We start from the raw sequence: 23,932 nt of genomic DNA, 5'->3' as shown, positions 1-23,932 counted from the left end.
AAGCTACAACTTAAATTTCCTAAGTGGGTGTGGGGTGGGAGGAGGAAATTTAAGAAATTGGTGAGGGAACAGGAAATGAGCAACTTCACTTACACCATATTGAGATTTGTTGAGTTTGGGGAATGAATTTCAGAAGTGAAGCCCTGCAGGCCTGGGATCTGAAGGTAAAGAGTATTAGTTCTGGGAGAAGTTTCCAACCAGAAATGTATCACCAATCCTTTGATTGCCTTGTTAGTGTGGAACGAACGCCATTCGTGATTGCTGCTTTGCGATAATTTTTTCACAAAGTGGTTATGTGCCGATTGCGATTATCGTCACTTTTGTTTATATGTGTACAGTGGTACCTTGGGTTAAGTACTTAATTTGTTCTGGAGGTTCATACTTAAACTGAAACTGTTCTTAACCTGAAGCACCACTTTAGCTAATGGGGCCTGCTGCCGCACCGCTGGAGCACACTTTCTGTTCTCATCCTGAAGCAAAGTTCTTAACCCAAGGTAATATTTCTGGGTTAGTGGAGTCTGTAACCTGAAGCGTATGTAACCTGAGGTACCACTGTACTGGCCTTCGTACGAGAGGAAATACTGAGGCGTTCTTCTCAAGACGTTCCATGTTCTGACTTAGTACATTTATTTAATTACTGTTTCATCTAACTCAATAGCCTGAAACCTGAGGTTTTGAGGGTGGTTCTTCCTGTTCACTGATGCTATTGCTTACTGGTTTGTATGAAAAAGACCATTATCTGCCTTCCTCTGAAGATTCTGGCTGATTTCATCATGGCCGAGGACTGTTGTATTCTTTCATTTCCTTTTGGGCGTTGGGAGCGTTAGTTTGTTATCCAGCTTTGCCCAAACAAACCTTGTGCGTTGCTAAAAATAGGACACTCCGGGTGCCAACTTTCTCTTTGAGTCATGTCCTACGCAGGTCATTCAAAAGAGGGAAACTTGTGTGAGAGAGAAAGGGAGCAGCTGCAACTGTAGACTAATGACTTTGACATCGTTCTTGAACGCCTAAGTACAAATGGTGTGCATCTGTTGGGTGTGGCCCTATTTTTGTAATCATTCATTGATTTAGTTATAAAAGGTAAAGGCAAAGGTAAAGGACCCCTGGATGGTTATGTCCAGTCAAAGGTGACTATAGGGTTGCAGTGCTCATCTCACTTTCAGGCTGAGGGAGCCGGCGTTTGTCTACAGACAGCTTTCTGGATCATGTGGCCGGAATGACTAAACCGCTTCTGGTGGAATGGAACACTGCGATGGAAACCAGAGTGCACAGAAACGCTGTTTACCTTCCCGCCACAGCGGTACCTATTTATCTACTTGCACTGGTGTGCTTTCGAACTGCTGGGTTTGCAGGATCTGGGACAGCAACGGGAGCTCACCCCTTCGTGGGGATTCAAACCGCCAAACTTCTGATCGGTAAACCCAAGAGGCTTAGTGGTTTAGACCACAGCGCCCCCCTTTCCCCATGTGTGTGATAAATAGGTACTGCTGCGGCGGGAGGGTAAATAGAGTTTCTGTGCACTGTGGCTTCCGTCACGGTGTTCTGTTGCGCCAGAAGCAGTTTAGTCCTACCGGCCACATGACCCGAAAAGCTGTCTGTGTACAAACGCCGGTTCCTTAGGCTTGAAAGCAAGATGAGCGCTGCAACCCCATAGTCGCCTTTGACTGGACTTAACCGTCCAGGGGGTCCTTTATTTAGTTATATACCTCGACATCAAGGAGATAGGATGTTGTGGTCACAAATGCCCATTGCTGGATCTGGATGCTGGCCTTTTAGATCAAGAGGCAATTGTTCTTTCAATGGACTCTTAGAAGTGGGTACATTAGCTGTAGATCAGGGGTCAGCAACCTTTTTCAGCCATGGGCCTGTCCACCGTCCCTCAGACCATGTGGTGGACTGGACTATATTTGAAAAAAACTAATGAACGAATTCCTGTGCCCCACAAATAACCCAGAGATGCATTTTAAATAAAAGCACACATTCTACCCATGTAAAAACACGTTGATTCCTGGACTGTCCGCAGGCTGGATTGAGAAGGCAATTGGGCCGCATCCAGCCCCCAGGCCTTAGGTTGCCTACCCCTGCTGTAGATTATTTGTCGTTGAAGTGGCATCCTGGGGTCACTCGCACAGAATCCCCACACTAACAGCACAATGACCCACATTTCTCTTTATTGCACACCTGGGACAGCAATAGTACACCTTTGCTGGGAGCAACCAGTGTTCATCATCTGCAGCCCAATCTTCCTCAGAATACATTTTAAACCTTATAAACCTTTGCGGAGCAGAAGCATCTGTTCCCCACCGAGGTCCTTCTTCTGCACCTTTCACTTCAGTGCTGTTCTCATCGATCTTCCCCTCACAGTTTTGCTTTCAGCCCTTCTGCTGACTGGCAGGATAGGTGGACCTGGGGTCATGTAAATCTCACAAAGTGTGTGCCATCCAATTCTTTCCTGTGGGGTAGCTTTAGATATGAGGGTCAGCACCATAAACCCCTGGCTAACAGTTTAATTAGATTAACTCGCTTTGATCACTCAACCGGGGGTGAGTTTTAATTAGCTTTCAATCCTCTGTGTGTGCAGTTGTTTTGCTGTTCCCACACAATTTGTCTGTCTTGCCCTGTTTCTTGCCCGCTTAATTCTCTGATGCAGATTGTCAAACCAGTTCTGCATTAAATCCATTTTTTCTCTTAACACCATGTGCCTACTGTTCTGTTTTTACTGGAATGGTTTTACTTGTTCCTTTAGCTGTATTTATTATTATTATTAATTACTGTACAGTGGTACCTCGGGTTACATACGCTTCAGGTTACATACGCTTAAGGTTACACACTCCACTAACGTAGAAATAGTGCTTCAGTTTAAGAACTTTGCTTCAGGATAAGAACAGAAATCGGGCTCTGGCGGCGCAGCGGCAGCAGGAGGCCCCATTAGCTAAAGTGGTGTTTCAGGTTAACAACAGTTTCAGGTTAAGTACAGACCTCCGGAACAAATTAAGTACATAACCCGAGGTACCACTGTATTATATTATTGCAACCTGCCCTGAGACATGATGATGAAAGGCATAAAAAGACATCTTATCTAGCTTTAAAACGACATTCTCCTTTCTAGGCTATCTGTTTTGCAGTTGAAACTTTTGAGGCTGACTTACCTATTTTACTTGAATGGGCTTGAAAAAAAGGACCCAGGGAAAGTAGGGAAAGGAATTGGGAGAAAGAGTTTTTGTAATGTATTGAACTTTCTGTGACAGCAAAAAACCCACTTCTGATAGTGCGTATGGGAGAAGCGGAAGATGGGACAATTCCATCCTGACTGAGAAGACAACATTTAAATGGGACATCTTCTTTGTTCCCTTCATGCCTTCTCTCAGCCATCACAAAATATGGTGATGGCCCCAAATTAGATGGCTTTAAAACAGGATTAAACAGATTCATGGAGGATGATATTGTCAATAACAACAAGTTCCTCTTGAGACAGAGAAGCAGTATGCTTTCCAATTCCAGTTGCTAGAGTGGGAAAGTGCTATTGTCGCCATATCCCGAGGCACCTTGTTGATCACTATGGGGTGCTGGGCTAAATAACATCTCATCTGATCTAGCAGACCTGCTATGTTGCAGCATGGTGGCTGTGGTTTTAGTTCTGTTGATTCCTGATTAGAAGCAGTGGGTTCAGTTGTCTTCTGAGACTTAGGTTGGAGCGAACTGGTTTGAATTTTTTATTGTTATTTTAAAAAGTTGACGTGATAAAAAATATTAGCTTTGGTGTTTAGCTCTTAGAATCATAGAATTGTGGAGCTGGAAGGGACCCTGAGGTTCATAGAGTCCAGGGGTGAGCAAGCTTTTTCAGCAGGGGGCCGGTCCACTGTCTCTCAGACCTTGTGGGGGGGGGGGGGGCTGGACTATATTTTGAAGGAAAAAAATGAACGAATTCCTATGCCCCACAAATAACCCAGAGATGCATTTTAAATAAAAGCACACATTCTGCTCATGTAAAAACACCAGGCAGGCTCCACAAATAACCCAGAGATGCATTTTAAATAAAAGGACACATTCTACTCACGTAAAAACATGCGGATTCCCAGAGCATCCATGGGCCGGATTTAGAAGGTGATTGCAGTGGCGTAGCGTAGGTTGTCAGCACCCGGGGCAAGGCAAGTTATTTCCGCCCCCTAACCCGTGGATTTGCGCCCCCTAACCTAACCCTAACCCCCAGATGTTGCGCCCAGTGCAGCCGGCACCCCCTGCACCCCCACGCTACGCCACTGGGTGATTGGGCCGGATCTGGCCCCCGGGCCTTAGTTTGCCTACCCATGATCTAGTCCCAACCCCCACAGTGCAAGAATATGCAGCTAGCCCATACGGGGATCGAACACACGAACGTGTGGTGCTACCAGCACCACACTCTAACCAAGTGAGCTCAAAGCACTTGGTATTCACTTCAGCCATCCTTAAAATAGCCCTGCAAAGTAGGTCGCTGTTATTCTCAGGTGACTGAATAGAGGGATGAGATTGAATGATGGCTAGCTTGGCATCACCTGGTAGCCCAGAAGATGCTTCCCCTCTCTCTTTTTTGTAAATATTTTACAAAAACTAAACCATTCAGTACAGTGGTATCTCTAGTTACAAACTTAATTCATTCCGGAGGTCCGTTCTTAACCTGAAACTGTTCTTAACAAGAGGCGTGCTTTCGCTAATGGGGCCTCTTGCTGCCGCTGTGCTGCCGTCACACAATTTCCGTTCTCATCCTGGGGCAAAGTTCTCAACTCGAGATAACTCTTCCAGGTTAGTGGAGTTTGTAACCTGAAGCGTTTGTAACCTGAGGCGTTTGTAACTCGAGGTACCACTTTATTCTATTATTGCATCCATCAAAACTTGTTTACACTGTTGAATTTATCTTAATGCTGCCAGCGTTTCCAGCTGTACACAATTGTTTCCCATATATTCAATAAACATTTTCCAATCTTCTCTAAACGTATGTTGTTCTCTTATTCTATATGTTAAGTCTGCGAATTGTGCATATTCTGTCAACTTAAGTTGCCATTCTTCTTTGGTTGGGACTTGGCTCATTTTCCAATTAGGGCCTAACAAAACACAAGGGCGCAGTAGTAGCATACATAAACAACCTTTTTTGGCACCTGGGGATTTCAGTCTGAATTATCCCCAACAGAAAGGACTCTGGGTGGTTTTTTTTTTTTGGGGGGGGGAGTACTTTTAAACATTTCCCAGAAGACTCTTATTCCTTCTGCGGTTCAAAGAAACAGCACTCTCAATCTTTCCATACTGTGCTCCAGGGTGGAAATACTTATTTATTTATATCATCCTTTCTCTCACAGAGGGGTAGGGTGGGTCATGCAGTAAAAAAACCCCAATTGCAGTGGTACCTCAGGTTACATACGCTTCTGGTTACAGACTCCGCTAACGCAGAAATATTACCTCGGGTTAAGAACTTTGCTTCAGGATGAGAACAGAAATCGTGTGGCGGCGGCAGCAGGAGGCCCCATTAGCTAAAGTGGTGCTTCAGGTTAAGAACAGTTTCAGGTTAAGAACAGACCTTCAGAACGAATTAAGTTCTTAACCCGAGGTACCACTGTACAGTGAAACATAATAATAAAGAAATCCATTGCAGCGACTAAGCTAACAGTAATACTTCAAACTGTGTGTGTGTGTGTGTGTGTGTGTGTGTACCCGTATTTTTCGCTTTATAAGATGCACCAGACCACAAGATGCACCTAGTTTTTGGAGGAGGAAAACAAGAAAAAAAAATATTCTGAATCTCAGAAGCCAGAACAGCAAGAGGGATCGCTGCGCAGTGAAAGCAGCAATCCCTCTTGCTGTTCTGGCTTCTGGGATAGCTGTGCAGCCTGCATTCGCTCCATAACACACACACACACACACACACACACACACACACACAAACATTTCCCCTTCCTTTTTAGGAGGGGAAAAGTGAGTCTTATAGAGCAAAAGATACGGTCGGGGTGTGTGTGTGTGTGTGTGCGTGCGTGTGCGCGTGTGTGTGTACACACACACACACACACACACACACACTGCTCTGGAGGTTCCTGCAACCTTCTGGAGTAGATTTAGGGAGGTTCCAGGAAGGGAGATACGTTATGCATGCTGAAATACTGCATTGGTGGAACATCTTGGTTGAATACCACCCATGAGAGACAGTTCTTCGTCCTGGTGGAAGAAATGGCTGATCTGGAACCCCAGACACCTTTCAGAAAACCCTGGCTTACTCCTTTAATTCACAGCTGGGTTCTTAAATCATAAGATGAGAATATCAGTGAAGGCCCTAACCCACCAACGGTCCATTTGTGTGGGGAGGAGGAACTGCATCCCTGCACTGAAAGCTTGCCTTTAACTTGTATTTCTCAACCAAACGTGAGGCAGAATCTTTCCTTATGACCTCTGGAACTTGAAGCAGAAGTGAATTCCAAAAAGGCTCATTTGCTGCCTCCAAAACGGCCGCCTTCGTACACTTTGACATGTCGCCTCACTTCTGAGTTTTGTGTTTTTGGGAGTGGGTGGAGGCAGATGACGTTGGGCTTGCCGTTCGATAAATAGAAGTATTGAGACCCGGCCAAAACACGGGTCATAAGGGAAGTACTGAATCAGAAGCTCACTCCTAAATAAGGCGTCTGTTTTTAAAAACACAAACCTTTTGCCTCCTGTATCTGCTGCTCCCTGGATGGCTGAATCGCTCGTTTTTATACATGAGTAAAGTGTGACTGGTGCTGTGAATCATCATTTGTTAACTCTCCATATCTGGTCTGTGTTGAAACTTTGCTTGTAAAGACCTAGAGAAAGTCTTTGTGCCTGAGATTAAAAAACAAAAATCAAACCCATGCTCAAAACTCTCCCTGTTTTGAGTTGGTGAAAGAATCTTTCTTTTCGCAAAATCCTCTGAATCAATAATTGCTTATTTGCCTTGCTTCTGCTCTTCCCCATAAAGAAGCATTGTCTGTTTGGCATTTAGTGAAATAATCAATGCTGGGTATGTTTGAGTATCTCCAACGAGGCGGCACAATTTGACGAACAGCCGTAAGGAAAACGGAAATATCAAACTTTCGGCGTAGCATTGCTCTGAAAAGGGTAGATTTTGATAATAACAATGAAAGGAAGTGTGCTTGTGTATGCATGTTTAGACTCCATTGTCCGTTGGTGGCGTTCAGTGAAGTCGGTGGGTTCTGAAACTTCTTGGGAAGACAGCACGCCTTGCGTCCAAGGGGAGATCTTGAGTCTCAGACTTTTCTTTTGTGGAAGCACCTCCCATGAGTCAATGAGACAAATCAGGTTCTACGAGGGATGGGAACCTTTTTGACTTGAGGGCCATGTTCCTTCATGCACCCATTTCTGTGGTGCATTGTGGCCAGAGGCAAACAGTGGGTTGAGCAACAGATGCAGCTCCTCCTTTAGGTGACTTTCCAGCTATGCAGGAGTCAGATATTTCTACAGAGAGACACATCTCTCCTTGCCCTTATCCAAGCAAGCTAGAAACATGTTCGCGGTTCAGGGATGCATTCCTGGCAGGCAAAAAACACTTGAGGGCGGGTAGCAGGGCTGATGAGTATTGTTATTATTTTCACTGTTACATTATCTCGTTATTTCCTCCAGGAAGTTCAAAGTGGTGTGTAGGGTGTCTCCCTCCCCATGTTTTCTTCACAACAGCCCTGTGAGGTCAGTTGGCCTGAGAGAAAGCGATTGGCCCAAGGGTCATCCCATTGAGCTTCATGACCATGTGGGGATTTGAACTCATGTCACTCGTGTTTCTAGTCTAGTACCACCCAGCTTGTGTTATCTCTGAGGAGATAGACCCACTGACTTGGAGGGTTTCCTCCCCTCTTCATAGTAAAGGTTCTGTGTGTGTTTGTGTACGAATGCAACAAAAACTAGGTTAAGATGGGTAAATGTTAAATTGTAGGTTTAAAGGTGATGCAATGAGATATGGGCTGCTTTTATGAATTGCACAACTAATATCTTCAGTATCTCTTTGTTAGGTATTACGGACACTAATCGGTTGGTGTCTGATTTGTAATCAGTGTTACCATGTACTTGGGTTTAATTTCTTTGGAAGAACTTGTATTAATTCATTTTGTATTTTTATGCTGAGATCTGCGGATGAAAATATAATTTAATACATAATAATATCTCATTTAATATAATGAAGATGATATAAATGATAGTAAAATGCTTGGGCCCTGATCCCGGTGAAGTCAAGCTCCTGTCAGCAGCAATGAGACTTGAATTATTTTTATTTTTTAAAACAAATTTTATATATACCACTTGATGGTAGGTAAGACCACCTCTAAGGAGTTTAAAATATATTAAATGCGTACTGCTGATGCTTGAAGCTGCACGCTAGGCAGCAGAAGGACGCGGGTGGCGCTGTGGTCTAAACCACTGAGCCTCTTGGGCTTGCCGATTGGAAGGTTGGCGGTTCGAATCCCCATGATATGGGGTGAGCTCCTGTTGCTCTGCTCCATCTCCTGCCAACCTAGCAGTTTGAAAGCACGCCAGAGCAAGTAGATATATAGATACCGCCCTGGTGGGAAAGTAAAAGGCATTTTGTTGTGGTCTTGCTTCTGTCACGGTATCTCGTTGCGCCAGAAGCAGTTTAGTCATGCTGACCACATGACCGGAAAGCTGCCTGTGGACAAACGCCGGCTCCCTTGGCCTGAAAGCGAGATGAGCACCGCAACCCCATAGTCGCCTTTGACTGGAATTAACCATCCAGGGGTCCTTTACCTTTATTTTTATTTTAAAAAAAACACAAACAAACAAAACCTGCTAGGCAATGTGCTTCTTCAACTCTGAAACATTTTCTAAACGTCTCGTTTCCCATGTTTTATTGTTAGCCTTCGATTTATCTCAATTCACATTTTCTGTGCTCCTAGGTTTGTGATACACAAGCAGTAGGCACCCTAATGCATTCCTGAAATATCTTGGTGTAACCAAGGAAGCTGGATGGGTTGTCAGCCACTTAATTGTGTGTTGAGTATCTTTTGCCCATTGTCAAAGGTCTTTGGCTGCAATCCTAGATGCACTTACTTGGGGGTAAGTCCCACTGAAGTCAATGATGCTTCCTTCTGGGTAAGCATACCTAAGGTAGTCCTACATTACTTAACAGCTGTCGGGAACTAAAAAGGGGTGGGGGAGAGAACAGGATACTTGCATCATTTTGACCAATGGCACTCCTTCTGAGAAGCTATTCCAAAATCAAAAGCAATCTGAAAAACAATTTGGGTGTAGCCAAAGCTGAGAGGAATGAGTTAACTTGTTCCAAATAAGGAGCTCTCTATAATATTCTGAGCCAATCAAGGCTGCTGATCAACGAAAGGTGGCAATTTTTTCTTCAACAGGAAGCATTGCATTTTCACTTGACGCTGCTATGCTGGCTTTTGCACACGTGACTCCTAGTAGCAAGAAAATTGCATAGCTTGGCATTTTCTAAGGCTTCGCATTAGTAATTGCCCCCGATTCGTAATTGCACTGCAATTCACTGGCTCAATTGATTGTAAACACACTAAAAACAATACTTCCCCACATCCCAGTTGCCAGCATAGCACCTTGCCTTACGGGGGGGGGGGAATGCCTGAGGGGTGTTCACTGAATAATTACTCCCATTTAAAATTTCTGAGTTGAGCATATGTAAGAATTTTGTTCGAGGAAAGTAAATCCATCTTATATGTAACATAGATTGACTTCAAAACTGCTTCCTCCAACTCTGCCCTCCATTTAACTGTTGTACAGTGTTAGGTTGCCTTTGACATCACGGAATCAAGGTTTGAAGCTGGTTCCAAATCGTGATTGATTGATTGATTGATTGATTGTACTGCCCTTCATCACAAGATTTCAGGCTGAAGTCAACAGTTTTGTTGGCAGAGCGACCCTCCCTGAGGCACAAGCCTAGGCACTGTGTCTGGAGGTCCTGGGCTGCCCAGATGACAACACCCCGTTCCAAGCCTCGCTGATGTGGTCCACAGGAAAACAGAACAATACGTTTGGCTCCAGCTTGGCCGCAGGAGTTGGCAGAAGGAGATATACAAGGTGCCTTCCATTCCACTTTGGATTTCTGTAGGGTTTACTTCTTCTCCTTCTCCCAAACATATCCCTTGCAAAGCAACAGAGGTTTAGGGTCAGAGTTTTCCTTCTCTTGGATGGGCTGCCTTCCCAGGTTGCTGCACCTTACTTTCCTATACAGCATGTGCAGATACTACCTTTGTGACCCACAAATGGTCCTGTCCACTCAATCCGCCAGAGCCTGTCTTTGTATGCAGAGCGAGTCCCTAACTTGGCTATCCTGTCCTGGTTTAGCTGCCCAGTTGAAGCCATTCCTGCGCTGTCACATGCTGACAGCTTCTAGGAGCCACAGATGAAAGTTGAACACAGACTGTGGACCAAAGCTGGACATGTACCCCAGATGGAGCACGACATGTCCCCCACCAGATTTAGTACCCCCCTTCTTCTTTCTTTCTTTGGCAATCACTTGTAGCCGAGTAAGATTGTCTTCCATGAACACGGTCTTAACAGTGAGTCCGTAAGTGACTGTGGAGATCACTTCTGGATCCACACGTCCTTTCACAGTGGGGACATAGGTTTCTGGGCAGGAGTTGATCAAGGTGAGGGTTTGCCAAGCGTGCCTTCCTCTTAACACATTTCTCCCTTTCGTCCTGAGTTCAAGCATCTTCAAAACCCATGACACCTTTGGTAAAGGCTGTTCTCCAATTGGAGCGCTCGCAGGCCAGTGTTTCCCAGTTGTCGGCATTTATACTACATTTTTTAGATTTGCCTTCAAAGAGTCTTTAAACCTCTTTTGTTGACAACCAGCATTACGCTTTCCATTTTTAAGCTCGAATAGAGTAGTTGCTTTGGAAGGCAATAATAATCAGGCGTCCGCACAACATGACCAGTCCAATGAAGTTGATGTTGAAGAATCATTGCTTCGGCACTGGTGATCTTTGCTTCTTCCAGTACACTGGCATTAGTTTGCCTGTCTTCCCAAGTGATGGAATCTTTTGAGGAGTTGGAGATGGTGTTTATAAGTGGTCCATGTTTCACAAGCATACAGTAAGGTTGATAATACAATAGCTTTGTAAACAGGCATTCTGGTTTTCCTATGACTGTCCTGGTCCTCAAGTGCTCTGCACTTCAGTCGGGAGAAAGCTGCAGTCGCAGAGCTCAGATGATGCTGGATTTTGGCATCAATGTCCGCCCTTGTGGAAAGATAACTGCTGTCAGCCATCTCACCTGGCTTCATTAAACAGAGAGCCAAGACAGTGAGGCCCTCTACTTCAGAATCATAGAAACATAGAATTGTAGAGTTGGATGAAACCCTCTAGACAGGGATATGCAGCTGTCCCACACAGGGTTCGAACCTGCAGCCTTGGCATTATCAGCACCATGCTTGAACCAACTGAGCTATCCTGACCTGTCATGTGGCTTTTGCTCTGCCAGGACCATTTCATCTTGATCACAAGTAACATCATGAAAGTGCTAATGCCTAGAGGTCCTTCTTTGTCTTTGTACCAAATTCTTCACGATTTCAAAAATGTTCCACGATCTCTCAAAATTCACTATTGACAGCAGCACCAAAAAAGAGAGACTTCCCCAAAAGAAACGGCTGGTTATCCTATTCCATTAGAACAGTTTCCTGCTTTGCATGGATACATAAAAGATAGGAGTGAGTCTAATAATCTGAAAGTGGCTGCTCAGCTCTTAACAGGTGGCACTATAATATCTGTATTGCGAGAGATTCTGTATAATGCGCCGGTTACTTAGGAACTGGGATATTGCTTCTGTGATTGTGTAAACTAGCTTAGAGAACATGCTGGAGAAGAAAAACAATTTAATTGTTTTTGGTAGCGTACTCCTACTGGACTGCCGTTAACTCTGGGAAAGGCTAATTGCAGGAGCAAGAAGGCTTCCATGGGAAACGATATTCTTTTAGGTACGTATTCTGGACCTGAAGTGTTTAGCCCTTCAGTTGAGCAAGGCTGTCACACCACCACATTTCAAATATTCTTCAACTCAGAGCACATTGCAGTTATTTAATTTAGAGGTAACCAAAGGCATGTCTCACTGTGGCCAAGTCTGATCTTCTTAGTGGTGGGTTTATTTAGATGCTGGACCTAAGCATCCTTGGCCATAACTTCTACTGGAGTATCCAAGAGCACTCCCAGACCAGAAACGTTTAATTTTGAGGGGAACACAATGGCATACAAGACAGGCTGAACCTCTGCTCCCAGACCAGTTGACGGCCTTTGTTCTTCCTGATTAGGCTTCATTTTGTTAGTCTTCGACCAGTCTATTTTTGCTTCCCAGAACTGATTCAGAATATCAGCAGCTTTTCTGAAACTGAGAGAGAAAGCCTTGTTGGGTGTATTCATGGGAGAAGAAGGTCACGTCCATTTTATAACAGCTGCACTGGCTTCCAGTAGGTTTCTGGACACAATTCATTAAAGACCTAAAATGCTTTGAGCCCAAAGTAGCTAAAGAACCAGCTCCTCCCATATAACCCTGCCTACGTTTTAAGACCTGCAGAGCAGGGTTTCCTCCACATCCCATGATTTGGGGAGACACAGCTGGCTGGGGCACTAGAGAGGACCTTCTTTGAGGCAAATTGATTTGGTCCCCCTTCTTGGCATTATATTTGCTTCCCTCACCACCACACCAACCTGTCAGTGCACGTTCTCCAGGCAGATGACACATGCTGGGGTTTGGTGCTTTGTTTTTGAAAAGGGAATATTACTTGCCTCACCAGGCATTGATTCTCTCCCCCCGCCCCTCGCCACAAACACATACATAGGCTTTCTTATGAGAAACAGGTCCCTTAGTCAGTGCTTCCTGGTCAAATAAAACAATGTTGTGACACGCAAACTGGCTTTATGATGACGCCAGTTCCACAACCGTAGCAGAAGCACTGCTTTGAACCTGTTTGTGATGTCTTTATGATGCTGCAACGAATACACCTGGTTTTCAAACTTTCTGTAGTGTCTCATATGCTAAGGACCCCCTCAAGCATTGCAGGGGATTCTGGGCAATTCCGACGCATATCATGTGGCAAATTGGCCAGGCTTAGGCCTCTCGGTGGCCTTGTGTGAGGATGAGCACACGCAGTGCTTCCTGCCATATTTGCATTGGGGTTTTTCAGTGGTGGGCAATGTTTCTTTTTTATAATATTTTATAAAGTTTTCTGTTTTACAATTTAAAATACTCATTTTTCCTCCTCAAGATAGCAACGACTTCCCTTCTTCTCTTTCCATGGTTCATTTTACATATCACAAATCCCTGCATATTGTACGAAAACTTGAACTGGTGGAGGTGGAGTGGTTGCTGCAACTCCTCCATAGGGCCCAGAACTGGAACTAGCTGCCCGACACTAGGTTGGTGCATGTAGCCATCCAGAGCTATAGAAACAACTGTGGTGTCTTTGACCATAAAGAGTTAACTATCTGCCGTGTGCATTCCTTAGCTTCCATGCTTCAGGTGAAATACCTGAATTTCTGTGCTTGGAAGTTCAAGTTAATAAGGAAGCTGAGCCACTGCTGCAAAGGAGGTGAAAACGTCTATTCTAGTACAAATGTTTTACTAGGAAGAAAGGGGGGGGGGAATGCTTTTGGATACCAAATGCTCCAGTAGAAAGCGCCACTCGATGACTTTATTTCCTTAACTTGGTGTTGGCTGAGATTTCAGAAATTGCCTTTGAAATCTGGCGAGAATATGCTTCTGTGTAATAACAAAAACGTCCTCCAATTGCTTCCTTTTGCATGCTCTGTAACCTATCATTACCAGAAAAAAAATAGTGTTTTTTTTTTACTGGTCAAGCTCATCTGTCTGTAGTTAGGCGGAGAAATCTGTACGCCATAGATGAGTCATTTTCAGCACTGACTCAGATCCTTTTCTCCACTCTTTTGGAAGGAGATGCTCACTTCAAAACCTTCTGGAACTGAAGGCTTGCCTGCCGCGTTTGCCTCTTAATAATGCGCCATGTGAGCAGAATCCGCTTCTCTTCCTGAACAGGCCTCTAAGGATAGGGAGTGGAGCTCCCTCTCCCCTGAAGCCAAAATGGGCAAGGATTGCTTTGGGTCAGTTGTACTGCTTTGCATTGCATTTTCTGTAGGTAAGAGCAGGGGTCGGCAAGGTTTACCTCGCCTGGGCCGGTTCACTCCAGCGCAGACGCCTCTGTGGGCTGGATCACACACATGCCCCCGATTTCCGGCGCCCTCGCAGTCGTGATTTCTGGTGCCTGCGGAAACAAGTCCCCGCGCTATGCTGTGCCATTTTAGCGCAATGCGTGGGGACACGCCAAGCAGGTGGCTCGGTTTGGGGGGGGCTCGTGGGCCGGTTAAATGACCCCCATGGGCCGCTTGTGGCCCTTGGGCCTTAGGTTGCTGACCCCTGGGTAAGAGCATAAGGAAACCCCCCCCCCCCACTGATTCAGTAGTGGTGAGGTGTTGTTGTTGTTGCTGCTGTTGTTTAGTCGTTTAGTCATGTCTGACTCTTCATGACCCCATGGACCAGAGCATGCCAGGCACTCCTGTCTTTCACTGCCTCCCGCAGTTTGGTCAAACTCATGTTCATAGCTTCGAGAACACTGTCCATCCATCTCGTCCTCTGTCGTCCCCTTCTCCTTGTGCCCTCCATCTTTCCCAACATCAGGGTCTTTTCCAGGGAGTTTTCTCTTCTCATGAGGTGGCCAAAGTATTGGAGCCTCAGCTTCAGGATCTGTCCTTCCAGTGAGCACTCAGGGTGATCTCCTTCAGAATGGATAGGTTTGATCTTCTTGCAGTCCATGGGACTCTCAAGAGTCTCCTCCAGCACCATAATTCAAAAGTATCAATTCTTCGGCGATCAGCCTTCTTTATGGTCCAGCTCTCACTTCCATACATCACTACTGGGGAAACCATAGCTTTAGCTATACGGACCTTTGTTGGCAAGGTGATGTCTCTGCTTTTTAAGATGCTGTCTAGGTTTGTCATTGCTTTTCTCCCAAGACACAGGCGTCTTTTAATTTCGTGGCTGCTGTCACCATCTGCAGTAATCATGGAGCCCAAGAAAGTAAAGCACCCGCAAAGGTGTTCCATGAAGCTGCCACCCTATTTAAATGTTGCTTGCTGTGGGTGCTGGGCTACTTGCTTCTGCACCGGTGGAATATCCTCCTGTGACCCAGGCAGTCTGCATGCTGCGCCGTTTGTGTTGGACAGAGCCTCTTAAAGTCTTAATAAGACACTAGCTGTGGGAAACAGCTATAGGATTAAGTGCTTTCTGCATTTGGGCTCCATCTGCACGAAGCATTTAAAACAGCATCGTACCACTTTAAATGGTCGTGGCTCCCCCCGCCGCCGAGTACCCTGGGAACTGTAGTTTGTTAAGGGCGCCTAGGGTTGTTAGGAGACCTCCGTTCCCCTCACAGAGCTAAAATTCCCAGATTTCCCAGAGGGATTTATTGTTACACCACTCTGGGAACTGTAGCTTTGTGAGGGGAACGGGGGTTTGCTAATAACTTTCACCTAGTTCCCCTACCCGCTTACCAGGCAGGTGGGGTATAAATAATAAAACTGTTAGAATTATTATAATTTTTATTTTGCCTTCTTGGGGCAATTGGGACTCTGCTCAGATAATGAGTGGAGGAAGTCTATAAGGTAATCTTGGCGGTTTTGCTACTTGCCATTCATCTCATTCCACATTAGTACCAAATGTTTAACTTTCTCCCCTGTCCAGGCTTTGTTTTAAAACGAGCTGCTTAAACCAATGTGTGTGTGGTGGTTTTTTTATAGTACAGGTCCAACCAGTCTGAACCTTCCTGTTTTATGTAGCGTTTTAAGGATTATGTAGTTTAAGATCCAAATTGTCCCGAAATTAGCAACTGCCTGGCGCCCAGGCCTTACTGGGAGTGGAGTCCGCCAATTTCCTGCAAGTACCTTATAGCAAAGTCTCCTACGTTTATTGTAAATCACTCTAACGCCAGCTTTTAAAAGCTGTTTTGCATAATATGAAGCTGCATGTGGGGAATATATATATATATATATATGCGCTTTGCAACTAATGCGGGTCCAATTGAGACCACGTGGAGATCTCTGAATACCAGTTTGGTGACTAGGGAAAGCAAAATGTCACTTAGAGAAGGATCTGAAATATTTTCCTTGAATTAGTTTTATTCTGGATTGTTTTGTTTGATTTTTTCCCCTTTATGTGTTGCAAACTGCTTTGGGATTTGTTCTTTAAAATATAAAGCGGTATAAAAATGGAATCAATAATGATAATATCAGGGAAAGGGGAGCAGTGTTTAGACCGTGGGTAGGCAAACTAAGGCCCTGCGGCCGGATCCAGCCCAATCGCCTTCTAAATCCGGCCCACGGACGGTCTGGGAATCAGCATGTTTTTACATGATGAGAATGTGTGCTTTTATTTAAAATGCATCTCTGGGTTATTTGTGGGGCATAGGAATTCGTTCATTATTTTTTCCAAAATATAGTCCGACCCACCACAAGGTCTGAGGGACAGTGGACCGGCCCCCTGCTGAAAAAGTTTGCTGACCCCTGGTCTAGACTTTCCATTGTGGCGACTGCAGCCCAAGTTTAAGGTGCCATTTGGTGATTAGATTTTATGTCTTGAGTTTCTAATCGCTTGTGTTGGTGTAGCGCTGAATAAAGCATGTACTGTTGGCATGCCGCGGGTAGATAAACACTGACCAGAACTCTTTTCCAAAGCAGTAATATTAATGATAACCGAAAGTTTTAGCTTAAGGCAAAGCATTAACAGCAGACCAACCAGTGGGTAAAATGTTTGCATGCATAGCCCTCTTTTTAAGTTCAGCGCACACAAATTAAACCTAAGCGAGTTTCTTTCTAGCATTCTTAATTCCTGCAATTCAGAGCTCCTGTCAGCAAGCCTTCTTTCTACAAAGATTTGTTTGCAGCCCTTTCACTACCCCGGTCTGGGACCTTTCCCTATAGCAGTACTGGCCATGTCCTGTCGTTAGCTGTGAACAGTTGCAGCTTGGTATTACCAGGGGATTAAAAGCAATCATTGCCAAAGCCTATTTGGTAGCAAATCCAGTCAAAGCAACTGTTGAGCAAGCTGACGTCCTCACAGGGTCTGGGAGGAAGATGTCCAAGCAGACGTCGTGCGCCGGGCTATGGGTGTCGTGAAGACCCCGATCTTTAACGCACAGCCATGGTGGAAGAAATACTGTATCTTCAAGATCTGCTGTTTCAGGAAGAGAGCAAGACAGAAAGAAGGGGAGGTAATTTAAGTTCAGCAAGAATTGGCTTTGGCTAGGCAGACGTTTGGCGCTGACCTAGTTTGTGCTTGCATTGAAGCAGTGAATTCCTAGAACCTGAAGGGACCCTTTTTAAGAAGGGACCGTTTTGTTTTAGCAGTGAGCTTCAGGGTCTATAAGCAAGTATATTTATTTTTTTTAAAAAAAATTAAAAACCCTGTTTTTAAAGTTGTTGCTTTGTATGCTTGAGATTTAGCCCTGTACTCAGCTGTTGCGTTTAGCTTTGTGTGTGTGTGTGAATGCTAATTAGCATTAAAGGGCTTGGTATAATTTCCTCTCTCTTAGAAATATGTGACTCTCTTTTTTTACCAAATGGAAGCCAAAGAAAATGGAGGGTTGGTGATACTCTAAGAATGGCAGGCTGGTTTGTTGGTTAATAGTCATGTAGCTTGCTGAACCTATAAATATATTTAGTGTTTCCTCATTTCTTCAGTTGCAGCCTAGGATCCATTGTCTTGGTGATTTCCTTCAGGTGATTTTATAATATACCAAATAGCAATGGTTCATTCCTATATGCTGTATAGAACATTCTCTATATATTATAACAACCTTATTATTAATTGAACAGTGATTCATTTTGATGAGCTGTTTTAAAAAATATATAGTGCTGTCAATGTACAGGTCGTTTTGTTGAGTACCACAAGCCAAAACCCCATTGAGTTTCCAATTTAAGTGTTGACAAACGGAGGGGGGCAAATGAATAAATGCCTACATCATTTCCAGTTTGGTGCAGGGTATTTGTGTGTGTAACTGTAGAGACCATACAATGCTTTGTTGTTAAAAACGTAGAAAAAAGAGAGCCCTGGCCCGGTGACGGCATTTGGTTCGGCCTAAGAGGTGTCAATGTGCGTCTAATTTTAGAAGATGGTGGCAGCATTCTTACTTGACACTGTTTCCTGGTAACCTTTTTGTTGATCCTTTTGAAAGGCATCTGAGAAGGAAAGTTACGCGAGAAAATGCCTGGTATGTGACCTCATTTTCCATTTCTGTTTCCAGATGTAACACTGTAGAGTCTCTTGAAAAAATAATAATAACGGGACTCTGGTCGTGTGATGGAAATGGCTACAGGTTTAATAATCTGATATTGCAGGCAGAAAAGAGCTAGGAAGTAATCAAGCCTGTAAATGGCTTTTTCGGGGGTTGGCATGATATGTGCTTCATCTTTGCCATCTGATAACCTTCTATGGATATTAAAAGCATAGGTCTGAGAAAGAGTAATACAAATGTGATCTTTGTTGGAGTGGCCACTTATGCCGGAAAATTCCCAGCCAAGGAGACTCTTGGAAGATGAAAATGCTGAATAAAAATATTGACTTTGCCACTAGGCTGCATTAATGCGATTTACTTTTTAATCTTTTCATTTTGAGTCCCGGCCTTAATACATATTATAACATGAAAAACTGCAGTCGGGATTCCTGTGCTAAATATTACTGGCCTCAGATGCTGTGCGAAATTTCTGCGGCTTTCACAGTCAGGTCCTCGTCTTTTTCATGCGTGTGTTCCAGCCTATCGACTGATCTTTAGCAGCTCTCCGCTCTTCTTTACTGTCTCATTATGCAAATATTTTCAAGTGAACATAGATCTTCAGACAGATTCCCCCCCTTCCTTTCCCAACTTCCTTTATGCATCTGTATCTAGGCCAAGCATTGTTGGACTCCAACTCCCATTAGCTGTAACCAGCATGGCGAATATTCAGAGATGTGTGCTAAAAAGCAAAACAAAACATGCCACTGCTGGTTAGGAGGAATTAAAACTATTTCCTTGCCTAGAAGAAGGAATCAACTTGAAGATGTACCACACACTTGTAGGTGGCGACTTCTAACATTAAAAACCCCCCCACACAAAACAGAGCTATGCTTCCGTGCTTGTGGTCAAATGTTACCATGATTGGAGTAACCTCAGGGCTTTCCTGATAGTCTCCAAAGTGATTGCTTGAAAAGCAAGCTCAGGTGGAGGATTCAAACGTGTTTTAATGATAATTCAGCTGCTCCTGTTAGATGCTTAGCAAGCAGCAGCTGCTTACAGGCCCTGCCCATTGTTTGATACAGGGCAAGGCTTTCTCTTTATTTTGACTATAGGTGCAGCCCAGCAGCAGCACGGTTTGCAAGCAATTGTTTACCTGGTAGAAGGTGAGGAGTTTGCTAAGTGATGTGTGTGCAACTGTTGTATCCTGCTTTGGAAAGTGTACTTCGAACTTTATACTTTCAGTTTGCCCCACCCCTTGCTGCAAAGCCACAGGCTCATATTGGTGATCTCAACCTGTTGGTTTTTAATGTTGCTTACTGTTGTGTTGTGATTGCAAAGCTGTATGCATCTGTACAGACACAGCAAATGAATTTGGGGGCATTGGCTAGTACTTTGCATCGGGATTTGAAGTTCAATGGGACCACCAGGCCTTTTTAGTGAGCGCTCGTCTCTTTTCTCTCATATGGAAGGCATATTTGGGGGTCCTTTGAGTGATGATTTAACCTGCTTCCTTTCTGTTCCGAAGTTGGGGGGGGGCAAGAGGTGTGAATTTTGCTTCTCTTTGTGCTATTACAGTGGTACCTCGGGTTACGAGCTTAGTTCGTTCCGGAGGTCCGTTCTTAACCTGAAACCGTTCTTAACCTGAGGCACGCTTTCTCTAATGGGGGCCTCCCGCTGCCACACGATTTCTGTTCTCCTCCTGGGGTTAAGTGTTCTTAACCTGAGGTACTACTTCTGGGTTAGTGGAGTTGGTAACCCCAAGTGTTTGTAACCCGAGGTACCACTGTATTACACTTGACGGTAGCGTGCATATTTTGCTATAGTGAATTGGCTTTGCAATTTTGTGTTGTCGTGGATTAATGGCACCTGATCTTACACAGCGTCCTTAACTTTTCTATTGTGAGTCTTTTTCCATTGACAAAAAGGAAGGCCAGAGGTCAGGTTAAAGCAGCCATCGTATACAGTGCCCCAGACATTAGCAGTAGTATTGACACATAGCTTATGTTTAGTTCTGGACCATGTCTGCAGTGTCTTGATTGTTGCTTTCCTTTTCCTCCTGTACGATTGTTGGACATTTAGGTAGCTAGGTAGTTTTCCTTTCCATATGACCTGGCAGTTCAGCCTGGCTGTAGTCATTCCGATGGCTCATTGTGAGCAGACATAGCTGTCAAAACTTCTTGTCTTGCCATAGTCCTATAGCATCACTGTGCAGTTTACCTGTTGCTTGGTAATGTTAGCTGTTGCCTCTTTTGAGTTAGGTCCACAATCCACTCTCCTTTTCTTGTGGGTAGAAGTACAGCGGTTCAGCAGTTTCCAGGTATTTGTATACTTTTGGAATTAGACATCTGCTTCCATTGTTTATGATCAAAGTTGTACTCTAGTCTTTTTTAAAAACATAAACAATAGCCCCTTATAGTAGGTCTGGTCTCCATTTTCACTGTAGTACAATTGCCAATAGCTTCCAGTATGGATGAGAGATGCTTTGGGCTGCATCCATTTATGACAACTTAATGGTCAGCATCTTAAAAAGCAGAGACATCACCTTGCCAACAAAGGTCCGTATAGTTAAAGCTATGGTTTTCCCAGTAGTGATGTATGGAAGTGAGAGCTGGACCATAAAGAAGGCTGATCGCCGAAGAATTGATGCTTTTGAATTATGGTGCTGGAGGAGACTCTTGAGAGTCCCATGGACTGCAAGAAGATCCAAGCTCTCCATTCTGAAGGAAATCAGCTCTGAGTGCTCACTGGAAGGACAGATCCTGAAGCTGAGGCTCCAATACTTTGGCCACCTCATGAGCAGAGAAGACTCCCTGAAAAAGACCCTGATGTTGGGAAAGATTGAGGGCACAAGGAGAAGGGGACAACAGAGGACGAGATGGCTGGACAGTGTTCTCGAATCTACCAACATGATTTGACCAAACTGCGGAAGGCAGTGGAAGACAGGAGTGCCTGGCGTGCTCTGATCCATGGGGTCATGAAGAGTCGGACACGACTAAACAAAAACAACAACAACAATGGTCAGGGGTCCCTTTACCTTTACCTAATCCAAATGCAGTATGGTATTATTATGATTAAATCTCTTAATAATTTGGAAAAGAAAAGCATTATCCTATCCTGAAACTTATTATCCTGAAAATATTGAAAATATCCCATTTGGCTGTAAATCTTCTTGGTTCCTTTAGCGGTAGGTTAACTTGGACATGAGTGCAGATTTATGATACCATTTGCTTATACCTCTCTTCTCTATGCAGAAATCAAACTCAAGGTGGCTCACGAATAACAATATAAATAACACAGAGACACAAACCGTCCACAAACAAACCATTAAAATAACAACATAGAAGCGACCAGAAACAACAGGCTCTAACTAAAACTATCTTTTAAAAAACCCCAGAAGCAAATCTTCTGGAATGAAACTTATTTTTAGGAGCTGATGTAAAAGCACATGCACCAGAAATGTCAATGCTTGAGTATCTTTTGTTGCGTCGTTGGGTTTTCACATGAACAGCAAGTTGCTTATAGAGAGCTCTGGTTGATAGGAAATGTTTGGTAGCTGGTTGGAAGGCAGGTGGTATGGGATGGATTTCCCCCCTTAAAGTAAGGTGAAAAGATGCTCTTCTCAGATAGGAGTAATAAGCTCAGAAGAAGTTTTCTGCCCTTTCCAAGAGAAGTTTTCAGCAGTCTTTCTTCCTGTTAAATGTTAATCCAGTGCCCCCAACAGACTGTGAACTTTCTGTGGGAACAAACCTAACCTCCTTCCTGGCTTTTGCGTGTTCCCCTTTTCTTCTCCGATGCTGCTGTGAGGAGGAGCTCAGCTGTTTCTCCCTCCATTTTTGATTAACCACAGTTTGTCCGAACCCAGAGAAACCATGGTTCACCTTAACTGCTGTTAGCGGAGACACGCTTATGAAACTGGCTTGTTTTCATGATGATTACCCACCGGTTGCAGCGCACCAAACTGCGCTTAATCTAAAGGAGGTGCTTCTGGTCTCCCTGGAGCCCGTTTAGAAGATGAAGAGGGGAACAGTTGAGCCTGGGATAGAGGCTCCATCTTTGTAATGCTGAACTATGGTTTAACATTTGCATCTGAAGGAAGCTGCCAGTGGGAGGCTTAGGGGTGGGGAGGGGAATATGGTTACAAAGCATTAGAATAGTAGGAAGCAAGCAGTGTTAGAAACTCAGGTGTATAGCTAGAGGGCACATGGGTCCTTAAAACAAGGTCACAGTCACCAATACGGAATGTCTAGTTGCTGTTTTTGGGCAAGATTGTTTTCAAGTCTTATTTTTCAAAGGATGGACTGACTGCGATCGATTCTGAGTTAAACATCTGGCTAGCTCCGATGACAACCTTGAGCTGGGTTAAGAACTTTGAGAACTTAAGGAAGAAAAGTCACTTTATCCAGGGAGAGTCCACACAAATATTAGCCTATTCCTACCTCTTAATGGTAGGACACGGGTGGTGCTGTGGGTTAAACCCACAGAGCCTAGAACTTGCTGATCAGAAGGTCGGCGGTTCGAATCCCCGCGACGGGGTGAGCTTGGCCCCTACTCCTTCAGGTCCTCCTCTCTTGGTCAACGCCAGCTACCTTCTTCCAACAGCATGAACCAAGACAGAGTTCCTTTGAACATAAAGAGAATCAGAGTTTCTTAGTTTTCTGAGAATTTTAGAAGGCCATATCCTCTCAGCACTAGTTTTGAATTTACAGAGTAGTAGCTTAGTGAAATGCCCCGAGATGTAATGGGACGCAGGTGGCGCTGCCGTCTAAACCACTAAGCCTCTTGGGCTTGCAGATCAGAAGATCGGCAGCTCGAATCCCCGCGACGGGGTGAGCTCCCGTTGCTCAGTCCCAGCTCCTGCCCACCTAGCAGTTCGAAAGCACATCAAAGTGCAAGTAGATAAATAGGTACCGCTCTTGTGGGAAGGTAAACGGCGTTTCCGTGCGCTGCTGTGGTTCGCCAGAAGTGGCTAAGTCATGCTGGTTGCATGACCTGGAAGCTGTACGCCGGTTCCCTCTTGCAATAAAGCGAGATGAGCTCCGCAGCCCCAGAGTCGGTCACGACCGGACCTAATGGTCAGGGGTCTCTTTACCTTTACCTCTTAATGGCTCCACAGACCATTCAAAACGTAGGAATATTCTTCACAACTGTGAGCAAGGTAGTGGGGTGGGGTGGGGATAAGTGAAGACAAGCTGCAACAATTAACTACAGTGGCACCTCAGGTGAAGTACTTAATTCGTTCCGGAGGTCCGTTCTTAACCTGAAACTGTTCTTAACCTGAAGCACCACTTTAGCTAATGGGGCCTCCTGCTGCCGCCGTGCCGCCGGAGCACGATTTCTGTTCTCAACCTGAAGCAAAGTTCTTAACCCGAGGTACTATTTCTGGGTTAGCGGAGTCTATAACCTGAAGCGTGTGTAACCCCAGATACCACTGTATAACGTTCCCGGCTTCTGCTCAGGCCGCACAGAAGCAGCATTTTGGTTCCTGAAATGCATTCTGATCCTGCAGATAAAATATAGCTGATAGACTTCTACAGGATGTGTTGCTTGTGTGTGAAAACAGTCAAGATCCAGTGATTCCCAGGCATGCACCTCTAGATGCTGGAGACACCAGGCAGCATTCTGGCACCTGAGCATCTTGGTCGCAGGTGGCCGATAGTCAGGTGTAAAAAGCGCCTGGCTAAT

General features: G+C 44.7%; 1 protein-coding gene across 5 annotated transcripts in view; it reads left to right on the top strand.

Annotated features, from left to right (window-relative positions):
• TRIO (trio Rho guanine nucleotide exchange factor) overlaps window positions 1–23,932 on the top strand; it is a 260,121-nt gene that overhangs the window by 23,534 nt on the left and 212,655 nt on the right. The window contains exon 1 of one of the 5 annotated variants that reach the window (XM_083747101.1): window positions 17,065–17,248. The exons of the other annotated variants lie outside the window; for them this stretch is intronic. Within the exon in view, the coding sequence (XP_083603227.1) occupies window positions 17,179–17,248 (70 nt within the window). The 5' untranslated portion in view covers window positions 17,065–17,178. Of the gene's footprint in view, window positions 1–17,064; window positions 17,249–23,932 lie in introns of those variants that run through there. 5 annotated transcript variants of the gene reach the window in all.

This window comes from Podarcis gaigeae, assembly GCF_964106915.1.
Source record: "Podarcis gaigeae genome assembly, chromosome: 7".
Taxonomy (NCBI): Eukaryota; Metazoa; Chordata; class Lepidosauria; order Squamata; family Lacertidae; genus Podarcis; species Podarcis gaigeae.
Note: the sequence above shows the minus strand (reverse complement) of the source record. Positions and strands in the feature narration are given on the sequence as shown.